At 38.9% G+C, this 20,343-nt stretch overlaps 2 protein-coding genes across 4 annotated transcripts in view; both read right to left on the minus strand.

Annotated features, from left to right (window-relative positions):
* LOC117424553 (ubiquitin carboxyl-terminal hydrolase 43-like) overlaps window positions 1-9,119 on the minus strand; it is an 88,623-nt gene extending 79,504 nt beyond the window's left edge. For all 3 annotated transcript variants that reach the window (XM_034040992.3, XM_034040991.3, XM_034040990.3), the window contains exon 1: window positions 8,169-9,119. In XM_034040992.3, coding sequence (XP_033896883.3) covers window positions 8,169-8,804 — 636 coding nt within the window. In that variant the 5' untranslated portion in view covers window positions 8,805-9,119. The remainder of the gene's footprint in view (window positions 1-8,168) is intronic.
* Window positions 9,120-10,866: 1,747 nt separating this feature from the next.
* On the minus strand, window positions 10,867-20,316 carry LOC117424771 (cilia- and flagella-associated protein 52-like). The gene is made up of 14 exons (XM_034041476.3): window positions 20,172-20,316; window positions 19,177-19,376; window positions 18,537-18,673; window positions 18,260-18,388; window positions 18,044-18,143; window positions 17,559-17,675; window positions 17,133-17,233; window positions 16,470-16,640; window positions 15,488-15,636; window positions 14,943-15,088; window positions 13,759-13,910; window positions 13,539-13,641; window positions 11,924-12,035; window positions 10,867-11,225 (listed from the first exon to the last, which is right to left on the minus strand). The coding sequence occupies exons 1-14, from the start codon at window positions 20,233-20,235 to the stop codon at window positions 11,050-11,052; spliced, it is 1,857 nt and encodes a 618-aa protein (XP_033897367.3). The 5' UTR covers window positions 20,236-20,316; the 3' UTR covers window positions 10,867-11,049.
* Window positions 20,317-20,343: the final 27 nt, after the last annotated feature.

Consider the following 20,343-nt stretch of genomic DNA (forward strand, 5'->3'; position numbering starts at 1 on the left):
GCCATAAATCCCTAACTGGGGGTTTATGACTGGAATCTTTTTTTCTTCGTCGTACTCGGGAGGTGACAGGGACCTCAAGACTGCTATCAACATACAAACAGGCCATCGTTAGACCGGTTTTGCTGTAACCTGACTCAGATTTCTAACATTGGGAAGGTCGGTACAACAGGAGACGTTTTTATTTTTAAATTATTTTAAACAAGTTTTATAGTTTGAAGATATCGTTTTCTACATGGGGTTTATATACTGAAAACCCGAAACAGAAATCCTATAAGACACTTGATCAAGAAGCCTGAAGAAGGCACAAGCTGAAACTTATTGTCCTGGAGTATTAAAAATTCTACTGGGAGAAATGGTCTGTGCAGATATTTCTTTGATGTTATACAAATATGACAATGTCTATGTATATGTACACTAGATAGATTCAATATGTGACCTGCAGTAAGTGAGGCTAAGCTTAATGCAACAGCATTGTTTGACTCCAGTCAGTGCTGTCTGTAAAGCACAGAATTAGTATTAATATTAAGAGGACATGATAGTCATGCATGATGATGGTGGTCTTGGAGCAATCGCAGGTGACTGTGCTGCTGCTGTGCCTGAGGGGCAATACATGTATCCTCTTTCAAGACAGTGATTCACACTTTCATGCTTAATTTATTTTTCTTTTTTTTTTCCTCCTCAAGATCTCAGCTGCTGCCCATGCAACCCTGAGGGGTCTGTATGAAGCAAGGCAAGACAGCAGAGCCTTTTACAACCAGCACAGGGAAGGGACGAAATAAGGGGGTCGATGGAAAGAGTTAACCTCGTCCCCGGAGGCTAGCTCTAAGATTGTTTTGTAGTGAAATGCAGGTTAATGATGTTTATCTTGCGGTTGTGTTTTAATCATGGCTTGGTTTTCTGTTTCCTCACTTGCATTTCTTGTTTGTTTTGGCAGTAGGTCTGCCCTGGAGTGCCTGGTGGTCATCCACTCTGATTGAAGCCCGGAACACAGTATGTGAGGTCACACAGTTCTAGAACCCTGGGCAGAGTTCAACTGGAATACGCCCCAGTCGTTATCCTGCAGTTACAATGTCCAACTTTCACAGAATGGAAACATCTAATGCTCTATGTATACAGCTGGAGAGGCTCTACCAGACAGATACAGGGAAATGTAATTACTGCCCTAAAATGTGGGGCCCATTTATAAATGAATTACAGAAATAGATACATGATTATATACAGTTGTAGTCAAAGTTTACATACCCCAATGGAAAATTACAATTTCTAGAAAGTTCTCGAAAACAAATAATTTTATGAAAAATCTTTTATAGCAAAAGTTTTGCTTTTGTGGATGAGCAAAAAAAATACAAGAAATAGATGGCTACAATTATTTATTTCAGCAATTTTTTTTGCAAAACTATTTCAAAAGTATGATGCTATGGTAGTATTGCCTACAAGGTGCTAGAAATTTCAGTATGATAATGCAGAACAAAATTCTAGAAACGTCTAGAAAATGCTGGATTGTAGGTGAACATTCTTAGAGAGTATAGGGTTAGGCATAGGATGATTGCTGTCATTACCAATAAGTCAATATGGGAAAAAGTAAAGAGCTATCTGAAGACCTCAGGCAGAAAATTATTTATCATCATAAAACTGGAAAAGGATACAAGAAGATTTCCAAGCATCTGAGTATCCCAATTTCAACTATTGTTTCTATTATCAAGATGTACAAGACTCATGGTACTGTCACAACGCTCCCTCGGTCTGGAAGAAAGAAGGTAATCATGCCAAAAGCTCATTGACAAATATCCTAATCGTTTAAAAGAGGTTATTATTGCTAAAGGTGCCTCAACTAGCTATTCATTTCATATATATATATATATATATATATATATATATATATATACACACACACACACACACCTTAACTCGAAAGCTACTTGTATTTACTTACTCTCCTGACCTTTTCACTAGTCACAGTACAGTTGCGCTGCACTGATGAGCCTGTCTGGAGGAGTGACCGTGTCTCTTCTGTTTGGTGTTATTATAAAGTGTTGTATTATTTCGGGACTGAAACCCTTGTTTTGCACGGAGCGATACACTTTCACTGTCTTGTGTCTGTTATTCCTGGGCACTGCAGCAACTACACCTGCGCACGGAAAGCCACATTGCCACAATGACACAGCAAGGAACTGATATAAATACATACCCCTTTAAGAGCTTTGTGCTTAAAGGACTCTCGCACTGCTCCATTGTACATGTCTTCAAATGAATAAGCGTTTTGTGCTGTTGTATGCGGTCAGGTTAGTGCCACAGGAGGTCGGCACACACTTATGCGAATGGAAAGCGTTTTTTTCTCACGATCCCCGGGTTCTGCAGAAAAATGATCGTCATTTAACTTTACAGTCCTCTCGAATTGAAACAGCAGGTGGCTTCGCTGGCTGAAATAAGCAATACAAAAATCCATCTACACTGCGCTGGAGGAGCTGATCCGAGCTCTCAAAGAAAAGGCAATTCTACACTACTTAGCACCTTAGCACATGTAATACAAGACAATTTACCATATGCCAGTGCCAGACTGCACGTTCTGGAAGATTATGTGATTTTAATGGGTTTTTTATTTATTTCAGTTTAGTTTTTCATTAATGTTCCGGTATTACATTACCTACTTTTCAAAATGGTTTCATTCCGTTCCCATAGGTAATATGTAATAACAGTCAGCAACTCAATTCATGCATTTTTATGTGAAAACATCAACTGAAGAGATACTGTACAGACGCACCTCAGATCCTCCAAATACTGAAGCTGCAGCTCAAGGCATTTTGATAACGTCACCTGTGTAATGGGGCGAGTTCTCTTGACGGTGCTGCTGGACTGAGTGTGCTGAATGCTGACAGTCAGTTTACATTGGCACAGTGTATCGTACCTCACTGCTTCAACCCAACCCTGGTATGAGCCATCCCAGATTTAACCCGTTCATGTCTGCTGGCACAAGGAGATTTCAAACCAGACTCTGGGAGGCATATATATTATATATGCTTTGCAATACAAGCGGATAGTCGCGTCTATATATTTTTTGTGATATGAACAGTTCAACAGTATAGCTAATCTGACTTCATTTCCATCAGATAGAAACTATATGATATATGGAACGTCGTTTGATACAGACGATCTGATATTTTCATTTGGGGTTTAAAACCTTGATTGAATTATGAAATCGACTCCAGTTAGCTCAGTGTACCTGGAATAAAGGCTCTGTATTGGAATATACTGGCAGAGCCCCCTGCTCGTGGGAATAGGGCATCTTATTTCTCATCCTTGGCCTCTTCATGACAAGGTGTCAATTGCTGTTGGTATTGTGAGTTTGACACCTGTCCCTTAGGAGCTGCATCATGACAGCATGGAGATTATTTCTCATTGAGCCCTCTGAACTAAACTGTCTCCACCTGTATTATCAGCAACCTGGCTTGGACTGGGGTCTGGGATCAAGTGTACAGGAGTTCATGCATTGCAGCTATTGAGCGAATTGGTATCTAACGGCATGATGTACTGAAAAGAAACGCACATCTGATCATCACGCTTGGAAACCCGAATGGCAATCATGTGGATTCAAAGAGTGTTGGGTATTAGTAAAGCCTATGGCAAACAAGGTCAATTATATACACAGAATGATGGCTACAGTGGGTAAGCATTTGTGCCAGATCGCACTGGATCCCAGATCCGGTAGCCTTTTGTCTGACAGGCAAGAATTTGAATTGAATGGAAAGAGTTTCTGTAGCGATATATTTTAGGATACGACATCCGAGTAAGGAAATTACTAGGTTTTTTTTTTTTTACACCTCAAACGGCAAAATGCCCCAAAACTAGTACTCTTAACAAGAGCAGTGTCTTCTCTCCTGTTCATCAGATTAGTCGGGCCGCCACTGGTACTGAAGATTATGTTCAAACACGGCTAGGCAAAGATTGGCAACTACCAAGACCAACAATAAGACACGAAACCCACGAGCAGAGGAGAACCTGAAGCATATATGGGAGCCGCTGTAAATCAAGGTCAGTACATTAGGTCTGGAAACAAAAATGTTATCCCTCTTCCTTAATGATAAGATCCGGTACCTTTTAGTTTACAAATTAACCCCTGTTAAAAACTGAAATGCTTTGTGTATGAAGACATTTTTTAAACGTGTCCATAGGTTCTATTTAAAGTGAGTTTCAAGATTAAAAAGTCTTGTTCGATTTTAGAGGGTATCTGCCTGTTGAAATAATGATTTGTTTTTCTCAGAACCGTGAAGTTTATAATACTAAATATACCTCGGTTGGGCATTTCATAGTTCTGAATAAATCTATGGCAAACAGATAATTTAATATAAGTTCATTTTGCTGCATTTTCATGCAAGGATCACAATTTAAATAACAATTACCAGTCTTAACTGAGAACAGCTGGTAGAAATAGAGCACAAGGCCATCAGATTCTTCAAATAATCTCCGTTATTATTATGGGAGTATCTCTGAGACTGAGACAAAAGACTGTAATTAAACCCAAGGCTTATTTGAGTCTATTAAAATGCCATTAGACAACCATAATCGAGAGAATTCGGTTTTTATTCCCTTGAAGAAGATCCTCATTGTAATGGAAGTACTATTCCTGAGCATTGAACTTATTCCCAGAACAGCCAGCCACAGCTGTGTTCCTCACTAGCAACTAGTTGTGGAGTACCAAATTAGTCAATACAAAACCGCTCGGGGGGTATAGTGTTATATTCCCTTTATTCCCCAAACATTTGAAATCGCAGTTTCCTGTTAGTAAAGTCACTTTACACTCAACTCAAACCACCTTCATCAGTCATGTAGGTCTTAAAACCTTACAGATGTGTAGGATGGTTAAAGTGACTTGGAAACTATACTGAACACAGTTTACCTCCCACAGTGCCATGAGAGCTGGCACTGACATACACCCATGGAAACTCCTGTCTCAGCTGTGGCCTGGGTTAGAACTGCAATGGTGGAAACCCAGGGCAGGGAATGTGAAAAGACTTCTAGAATTGTCTAATAGACCAACAGCAATGCTACAAGGTGGCTTGAACCATTCCGAACTGCTACTGTGGGGAAATACAAAATGATTTGAAGGATGCCACGAAGACAAGATGTGCTGCGTCCTGCTGTTTTTAATTTACCCTTCCTTGAAATCTATTAAAACCACTAGCCCTCGGTCCCTGGGTTCATAGGGGAACTGTCTGTAAACCAGCTACAAGAATGACTCTCCTAGTCAAACTAGTAGAGGTATCTTAGAGTTCAAAATGCACTGCATCTTAGCTCAAAACATGATTTAATAATATATGAATAACTAGGGCTGTGCTGATACTTGCAACTGCCTTTAAGAAGTATTTTTAGACAGGTGTTCAATAAATCCATTCATTAATGTGATTTCAAAACAAGAAAAGCGGTCCTTCCCTCACCTTTACAACTGAGCAACCAATCAATGGCAATTAACTTCCACACTGAGTTTTACTAGCGGATTGGACGCACATTTTTCTGTCATTCAGGGCACTGACATTTTTGATGCCCTACCAAGGATCAGTTGTTAATTAATGTATTTATGTCATACTTCTTAAAGGCAATTATGAGTATGAGCACTATTAATAACTGAAATACACTACACTATTATTTTTCTTTGGGAAAAAATTATAATTCTGGCAATAATACATTTATAAAGGTGCCTTTTCATTTTCTATTAAGGGAGAACGTGACTAGTAAGGCCCTTAATTTAAATTGAATTGAATCCTGTCTTTAAAGTTGGAATTATTGAAAAGCATCCTTAGGGCGGGCGCACACAGGGGAACGCTCTGTAAGTAAGGAATTAATCGGGACAAAAATGATTTTCCTAAGAACAAAAACGTTTGTTTTTTTTTTATAACAGCTTTGAGTTATGTTCTAACACGCAGCTCAGAACTACGATGTACTGGTAGAACCTGCAGGGTCCATTGAGACTCTGGAGTGTGCTTCAGAGAGCGTGTGCTTTCCAAAACACACCCAAGACCTGTTTAAAATACATTTTCAGTTAAGTGAAAATCCTCACAGGCCAAAGTCAGGGGAGTCTGCACAGAAAACTGCTCTTTGAATGTACCACACTAAATAATTCTGACTTTAAAGGTGTTCTTTCCTTCTAGCTCCCTAGAATGGCCCGAGGGCTCAATTAAAACAACCCACAAGGCAGGCAGAGTGCTGGAGACTGCATAGTGCAAGGCAGGCAGAGTGCTGGAGACTGCATAGTGCAAGGCAGGCAGAGTGCTGGAGACTGCAGAGTGCAAGGCAGGCAGAGTGCTGGAGACTGCAGAGTGCAAGGCAGGCAGAGTGCTGGAGACTGCAGAGTGCTGGAGACTGCAGTGTGCAAGGCAGGCAGAGTGCTGGAGACTGCAGTGTGGAGACTGCATCTCTTCTCAGTTTGTAATCACACTGTACATTTTTTGTTTCAAGCAAACTGATATATAAAAAAAATGAAAACACATGTAATTGCTGAACAAAAGAAACATGCATCAACCCATTAAGTCCCAAAATACATTTTCTTTAAAAAAAAATCAGAACACAAGCTATATTTATGTAATCTGATACATTACATTTCGAATTAACTTTTACGGTTAACAAAACTAGAGTAAGTTATCAGAACAACATAGTTATAAAAATAAAATAACAGATAGATGCCAGTTAAAAAAGGTCCTAAAAATGACTAAAGTAGCCTGTCCTCAAATGAGGACAATGGCACTGAATGGGTTAATGGAGATTAAAACTGGTAATCTCGTCATGGTAGGACAATGATACAGGAGGCACAGGGTGCAAGTTTAAAGTGTTCGAGGTGACAACATAATTCCATACACCTCACATTAGCTACCAAGGTGTTGAATGTGCAGTTTTGAAAGAAACACATGTAGCAACATGCATTTTCTTTCTTTTTTTTTTTTTTAGCATGATATTAACTACTACACTAGGATATAAAACAGGAGGCACATTTTTACACAGAGAATTGTGAAGGTCTGGAACCAACTCCCCCGTAATTTTGTTGAAGCTGACATCCTGGGATCCTTCAAGAAGCTGCTTGATGAGATTCTCGATCAATAAGCTACTAACAACCAAACGAGCAAGATGGGCTGAATGGCCTCCTCTCGTTTGTAAACTTTCTTATTCTTATAAAAATAATAGTTCTTATGAAAATATAACCCATAAATCACTTAATTACAGACAGGAGCTCTTTCACCAGGGATATACACATATTCATTAAAATGTGTATTATTATTATTATTATTATTATTATTATTATTATTATTATTATTATTATTATTATTATTATAGTACTGTTTTTTAATCATAATCATTATGATAACACAATTCCGATTCCACTCTCAAATTATCCCCCCCACCAAAAAAAAAAAAAAAAACAAGAAAAAAACATACGCTTTCTAAAAATGTTTGTTGAGTTAACGACAGCTTTCCAAGATGCCATGATTAAATAATACTGCATTTATGTAAAGGTCACATTGTTACTGCAAATTTACAAGCCGACAATGTTTATAGGCTACAGCGTTACAAATGGCAAAATACATAACCTGATACATCATTAGATTAAACAAACTCTGTCTAGCTCGAGCATACAAGGGTGCAGACAGGGTGTCTGGCGGACTCACACATTTAACATCTCGCCTGTCAACATGCATGGACTTCGCTCTCTGGAATGCGCGCTGCCACTCTCATTGAATATTGACAAGCGACCGCTCGTGCTTTCCTAGTTACGCTACAGTTTACCCGTGTTCGCTCACGGAAATGCACGAAGGCATTTCAAAAAAAGCGCAGCCACTAAAGGTTAATAACGCAAATCCTGTGTTTGGTGACGTATCCAAGACACCGAAGCCCGCTGCAGCACAAACCATTATAATGACTCGTATTAATTATTTGCATGTGTCAACTAACTGTATTTTGTAACGCTAAAGTCCATAAATGTTGAATGCGTGTCCGCATTAATCACAGCCCTGAAAGCTGCAAATGTAAACTTGTGCACCTGTTTCTGTAAATATTTATAAAACGGGGCAAAACATAACCAACACGATATATACACACGCACTATGAGTCAGACTAGGTACAGTTTCCCTGCAGTTACATTGCTACAGTTGCTGGCAGTGTTAACTCCACACTGCTGTGCCTACCTTGAATTCCACGGAAAGTTGCGGGGTGTAGTCCAGCGTCCAAAGCGCCCTCATTAAGGATGCTAACTGTTTCGTAACCTCGCCCTTGACTTGTGGTACATCATCGTTTTTCAACATGCCATTAACTTCCCTTTGGCTTAAGTCGACTTTGTAGTGCTCCAAGCCGAGATATTCGGCAAAAAGGTCAGTATTGCTCAGGCACTGGACGATTGCGTTCATAAAACAGGTGTTGCCATGGTTTTTCAACCCCAGCACGCCAGGGATCCTATCCCCAAAGCACCAAGACAGTCTCTCTTTGATAGAGTCCTGGGCTGACAGCGTCAAACTCTTTTTAACTGGGTTTTCCGCAGTTGAAACAGCCCGGCGTTCTTCCTTCAGGTGTCCCGAGTTGGCAGGTAAGGTGCAAGGTGCTGTGCTGGCCCGAAACCCCCCGTCATCGTCCTCTGCCTCTGCCGGGTTCAGGTCTCCAAAGTGAGCCAAAGTGCTTAAAGTTTTCAAGATCCTGTTCATGAAGTTCCCCACCGATTTCAGTGATTTCCTTCTTGACAGCTTCCTGGATTTGTGTTGCTTTTCTTTGCGTTTCGGCACTTTGTTTTTAATTGACATTGACATTCGTTCCTCTCTCTGGTTATCCATTTTTATTTGTAATTGTGTTGTATTATTATTATTTGTGCTGTTGTTGTTTAAATCGAAACAAGCCCCATTACCCGTTCTTTACTCCTTCTTAATAAACGAATCAACTTCTTCCTCGTGAATTCAACCAACACGAACGTACACTGGCACCGTGTTGGTGCCAAGGCACTGCAGAACCAGATATGAATGGGTGCTCTCCCCCGGACCACGGCATTCCGATAATTCTTACCCCGACCTGGAAAAACTGGAAAGATGAGTTGTACGCTGTAAGCAGCTCGCAGTGCCTCTCTCTCTCTCTCTCTCTCTCTCTCTCTCTCTCTCTCTCTCTCTCTCTCTCTCTCTCTCTCTCTCTCTCTCTCTCTCTCTCTCTCTCTCTCTCTCTCTCACTGTACTCCAGCGCGAGTGAATGTTTCTGTTTGGTGGATCTTGCACCTCCTACTCTGAATCCTATTAGCCTGGTTTAGTTTGAAAAGGTGCTGTGCCGTGCCTGTATGTGCGTCTGCGTTCTTATGCGCTGTGGACGCTGCATCAAGTTAGACAGTGAAACACTGCTGCTGGCGGTCAGAACTGAGAACCGGCACGGGTCAAGGCATTCCAGCCGGTCCATTTTGCAGTCAGATCAACGAGAAAGGTAATGGTGCAAGCTTGAGCAGCCTTCAACAGCTGTCATGGGGAAAAAAAAGTACCCGTACACCCCGCCCCGTCTAACCCATGGGTGTTGAAAGTTGCCTCTACGAAGTCAGGTGAGGTCCAGATCTGGGTTGTGCTCCAGGTTGTAAATAAAAAGATCTGTATCTGAATATGAAGCGTTTTGTTCTCTAAAGATTTTGTTAATGTGGTTTTCTTATAGGATTTATAAAATAGAACACATGCCACCTGGTGGACAAAGATTGTAATTGTGTTTCCATGAACATTTCCATTTGTCCAATATTGCACATCAAGCAATTTCTAAATAACTATCTTGCAATGTAAAGTGGTTTCTTATTGTCCACACAGACTGTCTGGATGAATAATCTACTCACGTCTAGACACAAATACATGGCCAATTAAAGATGTTGTCTGAGTTATAAATTACTGGTTTGAAGCTGACGCATGCCCAAGGCGTCAGCAACCCTGTGTGTCCCTAAATATCGTCACTTCTACTGTCATTGAGATGGAATTCAGTAGTGGAATACTTCAATTCCACAGAGAGACTGCCAGTCTGGACTGCAGCAGCCTAATTTACAGCATACATTGCTTTCTCTTTAAAGCAGGTACATGTGCAGGGAGGGGTCTATGCTGTGTCCAGTAACACAGTAATCCTGGAATTTAAATAGAACATTTTCTTATAAGTAGTTTAAAGAGATGCTTATCAGCATGGGATATATAACCAGAAAAGGTCACTTGACAAAAGAGTTAAGAATAACATCAACATCATGATGAACAGACTGAGTATCATTCAGTGGCGATGCGGTGACAATACAGTGACAAGGCAATGCTTCTATGCTAGGGGCCAATAGAAGCTGATCACACTGTTGACCGCAAATGGTGAAGCCAAGCTTTCTTCATCACTTGCATCATGGTGACTTTTCTGTATGTATGTTGGTTGCAAGTGGCATTACATGTTTTACTGCTGTTGATCTATGCCACCCACTAATTGTCTGTAGACAGCACTGGGGACTTGAAATAAAAATCCGGTCTGCTCAGTACTTAGAGCAGACTGGGGGCATTCGTTTTATCCTATTTTGTAACCCTGGCATTTGGCTGCCTTAATGTAGCTTCACAGTGGCAGAGGTTGTAGGCAGATGCAATTAATTATTGAATTAGTTTCTGAGCTACTGAAATGAGAATGAATTTAGACAAGAGGCAAGCTGTGATTGTTCCCTCGTCTCTTCTCGAGTCCCAGGGGATGCCCTGTAAGAGGAACTTGCACAAAACTTTCAGTATAAAAAATAAGACTTTTTAAACAATTCTACCATTGCGAGCAGGACAATAAACAAACTGGCTACAGGAATGAAGACAAGCTTCCCCTCCTTTAGACAAGATTGTAAACTGAACTCACCGATAAAGACACAAAGTATTATTTCATTATCTACAGGATGTTTATTATTGAAAAGCTAAAACAATCAATATATTCAATAAGTTACACAAAATAAAATGCAGCTGTCGCATGCAGAACAGCTTTTATGGAGATGCTATTAAATAGCAGTGAGGTTTTCCAGCAGTGAGAGTGGGGGTGGTAGTACTCCGTGCTGCTGCAGCTCCCTGTTCAGCTGAGGAGGGGGTATTTCCATCGGAGAATTGCCCCGTCCGCACTGATGCTGATGATGGATCTGGCATTGGGACACACCTTTATGCGGGTGACGCTGCCACTGTGGCCAATGCCAACATGTGTCACCTCTCCTTCGTTGTACCCCCACACCTTGACCAGCTTGTCATCACCACCTGGGGAATCAAGAAGAACCGTACTGTGCTTAACACTGCAGTGTTGCACAAACATATTCCGTTTAAAAAAAAAAAAAAAAGAAAATCTGCGACCTGTCCTAAAGCCTTCTGTGTACTGATAACATTTTACAAGCCACGCTAATATTTCCTACGTGGGCTTGTGAGGTGTTATAAAATTAATTTAAATACATTTTTAAAGCGATAAGGAAAATTCTTTCTGGGTTTCTGGGTCTTGGTTGCTTTGAGATAGGGGCAAGCACATCATCTGAGTATAACTGACACCCGTAGAGCACTGTGCAGAGGGGTAACGATTTATTCATAAAAAACGATGCCACAAGAATAGCCCATCCCTCTACATTTCCGATGTTCACAGCTTTATAACATGAAAGAAACACACTCGCAGTCTACCAAAAAAGACTCAATCTATCAGCAAAACAAGCATGTCTACTGATGCCAGAAATTTCTAAATGCCTTTTCAATGTTAAAACATCAAGGTCAACTCATTTTACAGGCTAGGTCATGTTTTCCTGTTGCTTGTGAAGTCTCTGTTCTGGTCTGATCAAGCACATAGAACAGGTGAGGGAGGAGAGGTGGGACAGAACGAAAAACTAGATGTGAAGCTCGATTAAGATTATGAGCGATGACATGATCTGTACTCTAATATCAATGACCTCAATGTTAAAGACTCTGCCACTTACCAGTAACAAAGTGTGTGCCGTCAGGTGAGATGTCCATGCCGTTAATGGATCCAGACAGGGAGCCCTCAAGTTCTCTAATTGGTGAGCCATCAAACACTTCCCAGTATCCAATCTATGCATGAAAAACAATGAGATTCTTAACAGTGACTGATGGTGCTGCGAGGACCCAGGAAAGAACATCATCATTATTAAAATCATTATCTATGTTGCTTCATCCTGAGATTAGAGGGTATACCCTCAATATGTTGCCAGGAATTTCAGATCAGCCCTTGTTTATGACCATTAAACACATTTAAAAGGATTCATACTTTTTACCAGTGTACTTTATGTCCTCAACTGGACTGTATGGGTTTTGCTACAGTAAATGAATCAGATTTTCGGTTTACATGTCAAGAAAAGTGAATATATGTTTTTATATGCTGCATATAAAAAAGGTGCTCAGGGGTAAGAGACTGTGTCAAGGAACCGCTGCCACATTTCTGAATATATCTGAAAACTTGTGAAATCTATGAGCAGTTATTATTCACAAACATGTACGCTGCTAAAAATAGTAACACTGGAGAGCCTTACAAAAATGAAACATCAGCTGTTCGCTTGATGGCATACAATGACTCAGAATCACTTTCCTCTGCTGATTAAGAATCACTAACAGGATGCCTTGAGTTTGCACTGAAGAAGAAGCTGAAGAGGGACTCACAGCACACCTTCATTTCAATGACTGCTATGTTGCTATCGACCCAAAACACATTAGCAAAATACTAGTAGATACTTTATACTACTAGTAAATACTAGTATTTTTTTTTCATCAGAATCCTGAAGTCAGTCTGCAATTTAATGACACCCACTTTTGTTCTATGAGAAAAAAAAAAAAAATCTTTTTTTGTTTTGTTTTTACTTTAGTAGCCAATTAACTGAACCTGAAACTAAAATGCACAAACAACAACACAGCACTATCTCTAATTCATTTTTGGATGTAAACCCCCCCAAAAAAACAGGGAACAGGGAACAGATGGACAAGCCTAATCACAGAATTAGGACCAGGAGATTGAGAAACAGCAAAACACTAACAAGATGGAGAGATAGGATTTGCAGGGATACAACAGAGATTTTAAACACAATAGGGTGGAAGCTGCAGGGTTTTCAGTGCTTTTAAAAAAGCAATATAATACAGCATGCTGCATTTAGGTAAAATATAAATCTGCAATATGTTTAGCATAATGCATTAGTTTCCACTTTGTAGAAGCACTGTATACAATATTGTTCAGTTTATGATGGATGTATGGCTCAGAACTAGTCCATTTTATGATAATGATTAAAAAGTAAGAGTAGCTTGTTAGGGGAGGCTGTGTGGTCCGGTGGTTAAAGAAAAGGACCAGAAGGTCCCCAGTTCAAATCCTGGCTCACTTAACCTCCTTGTGCTCTGTCTTTCGGATGAGACGTTGTTGTAAGTGACTCTGCAGCTGATGCATAGTTCACACACCCTAGTCTCTAAGTCGCCTTGGATAAAGGCGTCTGCTAAATAAATTATTGTATTGCGTTTTATAAAGGGGGCAGACAGTATTTCATGATGCAGTGCATTAGGGAATGGTACAGAAAGCATTATCCAGACCCTCACCTTTCTGTCTGAGCCACTGGTGATTATCTGAAACTCCTCTGTGTGGTAACATACACATCTGAATAACGTATTCGACAGGACCATGTGATTCCTCACAAATCGCCTATTTAAAAAAAAAAAAAAAACAAGGAAAACCGAGTAAAAGGTACAATTCAATCTGGGAAAGTTAGTTTTCTTCTTAAACACTTGAATGAGTTCACAAAAGAAGCGTTTTACATACACCAGATCCCAGATAATACAAGTCCCATCTGAGCTAGCAGTGACGCACTCTGTGTTGTTTCTCTTCACTTTTATACAGGACACAGAAGATTTGTGTTCCTTCATTGCTTCTATTAGCCTCTGGAAGCCTTTGCCAATTTCCCAAACTCTCACCTACAAAATAAAAGGATGGATGACAAAAAAACAAAGGCAAAATAAAGCCACCACTTAATTAAATACAATCAAATACAACAATAGCATGCAAAAATAAACATGTTTTTTTTCCGATTTTCTTTTACTTACTAAATTATAATCGAAATACTGCAAAAACAGCTTTTAGACATTTGTAAACACATGCAATCCATTCACTTTTTTTCCTTTATTTGCATTTTTACTTGTGTATCATAGAGCTATCAATCAAAGGAAATAAAAATGTCACACAGAATCCTAGACAGATAGGCACATTAAATGATGGGCAGATACATACTCATGGAAGGCACAGCCAATGTGCATTGAATACAGCAGTTTGATATCAAGATGCCGCTTACAGGCAATCTGGCTTCTCATTTCTCTGTCTACAGTATACACAGCCATTCTTTGGCTTTTACTACGTTATCTACCTCCTGTAGTCGCCTCTGCCTCTGTGCTCTCATGTTTGATTTTTTAAACACAATTGCATTTGTTTGGATATTTTCAGCCCAAGGCAGCTCGCACATTTCCTGCACTACACTGCTTTCCGGGGCAACACCTACATTTTGCAGTCTGAATGTCATAATGCAATGCACATTAAAATCCCTCTCAATCCCCGCTATTATTGAAACAGGGAAAACAGCACAGCGGGTGAGACTTTCATTTTGTCACACTATTTTGTTTAAAAAGAAACGTGCAGCAATACCTACACAAGCACAAAGGAAGCAGCAGCAACGGTAAGTAGTGAATGAATTGTATACACTTTATAAAAGGTCATGATGTAACATGGTCATAATATAACTTCTAAGAAATCAATAAATGTCTCCATCTGAGAAACATTTGATCTTTACAGTTTCATGTACCATTATAAACCAATCTTTGTAGCCTGCGCCTGTGTAATCACTACTGAAAAGTCGTGCATAATTAACTAAATAACACACACACACATAATGTAGGGGTATGCAGCTTGCTGCCAGGCTGAAGCAGCCCACTCTCTTTGCTCTACATGTGCTTTACCTGTCCCTCTCCCCCTCCACTGATAATCTTCTTACAGTCACTGGTGGCAGCAATGGCAGTCACTCCCATGCTGTGGGCGTTATTGATGGCGTATATTAGTTTGCCGCTCTCTGGGGTAAAAACGCGGATCTTCCCATCATTCCAAGCTATGGGAAAATCCAGACATGTACTCATTATCTCACAGAGAAGAAGATAATTACATTTTTATTGTCCAGTTTGTAACATCGTCTTGGAACAAAATAGGAACAATACTAAAAAAATAATAATAATCCAGTTCAACTAATAAAGCATTTCTTAATACATGTCATGCAGCTGGGATAATGGGGACCACAGGGAGTGGAATGCATGTCATAGGTTCTGCAAGGAAACACTGACACCAATACAAGTACATGAAGTCTACTGTGTGCACTATAAATCATATAAAATCCACAATCTAAATGGAATACCATGCTGGCTTGTTTCAGCAAAAGCAATAGAAAAAGAATAAATAAAAGTGTTTTAATGAAACATTGTATAATAATAAAATGTGAGACGTGGCTGCTCACCGCTGATAATGCTCTTTCCATCCTGCATGAACTCCACAGCGTGGCAGGTCATGTTGGGCACTGTGATACGCAGCAGCTCCTTGCAGGTGTCAGTATGCCACACTCGAATATCATTCTTGGAACATGTCGCAAAGAGCTCTGAAGTGCCACTGCGAAAGATATTAGAAGTCACATCCTCACTGGAACCACTTAGCAGCAACTACACTTCACTCAGAAATTCAATGACAAAAAATTCTAAATGTTTAAACCAAACAATCTACATAAACAAATTAAATGCAGTAATAACAGCTTTTTGTCTGTTTTTTTTACTTAGATTTAATGACATAATTTGTTTTTGAGTGGTCAATGGCTATCTCTAATCAAGTTGCAAGTGTACTTTGTCTTGCAATCATCGCTCGAGTGCCTGGCAAAGCAAAGAATGTGCAATAAATCCAGTCTCAGCTTGATTAGAGGTAGAGCCACCAAACACTTAGAAACATACACCTGAAAGCGCTCTGGTTACAAAACAATGCTCATATTGCATTCTTTACCTGAAGCACTGCAAGCGTTTTATGAAAATTTCATTTCAAATCTGAAGTGCTTGAAAGAACGTACCAAGGTCCGTTATACACAGGGATTCTGTTTCTCGGTGTTTATTAATTTCATTGTTCTTGTTTTTTTTTTTGTTTTTGTTTATTACCTCATAATACTGCAAATTTCTACATAGTTCATGATATAATTTAAACTTCTTAGAAACTAACAAAAGTCTCCATCTTTGTAACAGCTGATCATTACAAATCATCTTTGCAGCCTGTTTTAAATTATTAAAAAAAAAAAATGAAAGCAACTTTGTATTTTATTTTTGTATTCCATGACTCCACCTTGTGGTCCAAAAATTAATTACACATCTTTACACAGTAACGTGTACAGATCTATTATTATTATTATTATTATTATTATTATTATTATTATTATTATTATTATTATTAATAATGATACTTACAAAGGGAAGGAGATATCATGAACAGCTTCGTTGTGGCACGTGCCGACTAGTTCTTCTTTAAAGTCTGTGTAGTTAAACCGATATATCTGTGCAGCATCCGAACCAGTAAAGAACTGATGCCCTTGGCCTCTAAGCGAGATTGAAGTCACACCACCTACCAGCTGAACTTTTCTAGGTTATACAAAAAAAAGGTAAATGAAGACTTAATCAAACATGCTTTCATTAAAAAAAAAAAAAAAAAAAAAAAAAATGTATTTTTCAATATATTCACACAGCGTGGAAACGAAAGAAAAAAATAACATATTAGTTTAATTTCAAAACAACACATTTTATGCAAAAATATATACATTTACAAAAGGGAAATGTAAGTTTGGTCTTCTAATCTGATACGAGAAAATCGTTTTCATGGAGCTTGGAATATATATCCACTATGTTTTGGTGAATAACAAAAGCTGGAGCTGACTCGTACAGTGGCTCATTGAAGACATAGGGAAAGTAAAAAACAAAAAAAGCTACACAACCATACAGTAACTCTTGTCAGATATCCACATACTTAGGGCTCCAACACTAGACACATACAACAGTACTTGGCTTCTGAGAATTTAGAACTTAATTTACAATGCCATAAATACTATTAGCCTTTTGACATGCATTCAAGCTTACTTTATTGCATTAAAAGGTGTTCCTTTGCAAAGAGAAACTACTCCATCTCCAGATCCAACAAGCATGTCTCCTGTTTTCAGTGTCTTCAGCGCAGTAACCCCCTGCGGAAAAGAACGGATGTTTTTGTAGGCAAATAAAAAGCAGATGTTTTTTCCACCTCTTGATCTGCAAGCAATTAATAATATTCCCAAAGAAAATGCTGTACATGCAGATACTATTTCTAATATTGTATATGAATTTAATAATGTAATTCTCTTTCTCATTTGTGTTCTGTAAGAGGCATGAGAATTCTCCTATTTTGAGATTCATTGAAAATATATACAAATAGCTGCACATTTGGCAGAATCAAACCCATGTGATATCCTGCAAAAGTGACCTGCTTTATGATCGTCACACGCTCTTCCCCATATCGAACAGTTGACTCACCAGACTGAATTTCTTCTTCTGTGGTGCACAGCTATTAAGAAGCTTTGTTTTCAGGTTTACTGTAAGAATATCTCCACTGGATGTTCCACAGAAGAAGAAACTGTCATCATCTGATACCTACAAAAAAATCACAACATTAAAAGTACAAAAAAAATAACATTTTGCAAACCAGTTTCTTGACTTCTTTATTCTGGGGCATAAAAATCCCCCTAGTTACAAGCATCCGATATTTTAAATAGATAAATATAGCAGAACTCTATTGCGTTATAGGATTTTTTTAAATTAGTTTTTTGCTTAGCAATCTCTTTTGAATGAACATTTTACTGTTTTTCATGAACACACAGAACTTGCTTTCAGCAACAAATACCACTTCAGATGAATCATATATTAAAAAAAAAAAAGTTTATTTCACGGTATTGAGCAATAACAGCTTGGTGTCATCTTAAATAGGAGAACTGCACTAGTTTAGAAGTTACTAATATTACCTCAAGGCATGTGACAATCCTTTTCAGCTGTCCGGTTTGGCATTCTGTGGGGTGGATTTTTCTGTTTGGAAGATCCAAGTCCCAGACACGGAGTGTGCTACTGTGTGAAGGAAATTACGAAAACTTACAGGAATCCATGTACAGGTAGGAAATTATTCATTGTTACTTTGTGGACAAAAAACAAAAACAGTGTGAGTCTGTGCACGTAATACTTACTTTCCGGCTGTTATAAAGATGGCATCATTGTTGTTGGAAAATTTTACAGTCAGGCAGTTTCCAGCACTGGGAGCTGAAGCAGGGCTGCCACAGACTGCCTCCCCCTTAGCTACATTCCACACAACAACGCTAAAAGACACAACAATAAAGCAACACAGTCTTACAAAACAAAGGCTAAATAACATAATGATGTCACAAAATATAATGAAAGAAGGACTGATTGAAACGTGTAAGGTACAGTAAGAGCATTGTTAATCTTGTCAATATAGAAGATCACCTGCCATCATCCTGACCTCCGAGAGACACCAGGTAGAGGTCGTTTGGGGAGAATGCCAGCGATTCCACTTTAGCTTTGTGGAGGGTCAGCCTGGCATGGATCTCTCGCTTGGAATAGTCCCAGATGATAATATCAGCCTGCGGTGATAATAATATAAAATACAAGCAAAGATTTCAAATATCTTCGGCAGAAGAAGGGTGACAACATTGATGGTACTAATAAGAGGTAGGAAAATGCACTATAAAAAAACAGCCTTCCATTAACTGTGTGGAGAAGTCACATCTACTGGTAGTCCATTGAATGTGCTAATGGAAAAAATGATCTCTCCTGAAAAACTGCAGTTTAGGATATAGTGTAGTATTTTATTCTAATCAGTGACTCAGTATTTTGCAGTAAGAATGGTGTAACATCACAAGTTCCATCACAATTGTATGAACATTCTACATCAGAATGCAACATTTGCATAATATGCACTCCCTAAAGGTGTATGCCCCCTGTTGCCATTTGGCTACCATTACTATTAACGTGGAACAGTAACCCTAAAGATATTTAAAGCCTGGTAAATACAGGGTTGTACTCTATACACAGCAACACAGCAAGTTTATCCAAGCTGCTGTTTTACAGTCATGCCTGTTTTCACCTTGAAGCCCATGAAAGTGACTTGTCCAGAGGCAATGTATTGGCCACTTCTGGACACAGTGACATAGGAGACATTGTTGGTGTGTCCGTGCAGAAATTCCTGCTTGCGGTTTCTCAGTGCCTGGATGATGATGGTACATCCCAGCGGGTAAACGAGGTGCTCTCCGTCTGGGTGCACGTTCAACCCAGTGGGGACCCGTCCTGGGAACACGGGGGGAATTAATTTAGTTTTGTTTTCCATTCTTCATAGTGGTCTAAGATACAGGCTGCATGGCTTTCAAAATTGCAGTGTTTACTTCCAGTATCTGCTGGCAGCTGTCTTTTTGGGGTTTGCTTTTCTACATTCACCTGAAGATGAGACCTCTGAGGTCAGTTTGTTTTCAGTTAGTCCAATAAAAGATCCTTCTCTTTGTCTATCATCTCTGGACTGAAACTCGACCATTTCACCTATCAAAGAAGCCCCCAAAATACTGCTGCCAGTAGTTTAACATCAGGGCTGAAGACAGAGAGAAACACTTCTATTTTATTAACTTTACGTTTAGAGAAAGTGAAATGGGTGGTTATAAGAATTTGTTTTGTGCAGCTGAATCAGTAAAAATCCTGCTGGTAGGAACATGTGCTTTTCTAACATTTCAGGTTTAATTGAAAGAAAAAATAATTATAAAGCCATATAATTATTTTTTCTCTTTAAATTTCTTTTATATAAGCTGGAACATATAATCATTTGCAGAATATAAAAATAATTATAGTTTTACAGAAGTAAAACTGGTTTCGTCTTATTATTATTATTATTATTATTATTATTATTATTATTATTATTATTATTATTATTATTATTACTCCCAAACTACAAAACGCTGTTCCTTATCAGTAAGATACATTCAAAACAAAGTAAAAAAATAAATAAATAAAAAGCAATTCACATTAACTTTTACTCATAGCTGACTAAGCCTGGTTTTTGGAGAAAATATAGCAGTAAGAGGAAAACGCCCTTACCGTTAAATCCAATGACGGATTCCAGTTCTAGCTGTGGTATCGTTTCATGACTTTCTCCAGACATGTTTTAATTCCAGTAAAAAAAAAAAGTTTCTGTGTGCTTTTATATTTCAGCTCATTCGCGACCTCTGCTACATGTAGCCTAGCAACAGAGCGTTTTGTTTGCAACTGT

The sequence above is a fragment of the Acipenser ruthenus genome, chromosome 19 (genome assembly GCF_902713425.1).
Source record: "Acipenser ruthenus chromosome 19, fAciRut3.2 maternal haplotype, whole genome shotgun sequence".
In the NCBI taxonomy this organism is placed as follows: domain Eukaryota; kingdom Metazoa; phylum Chordata; class Actinopteri; order Acipenseriformes; family Acipenseridae; genus Acipenser; species Acipenser ruthenus.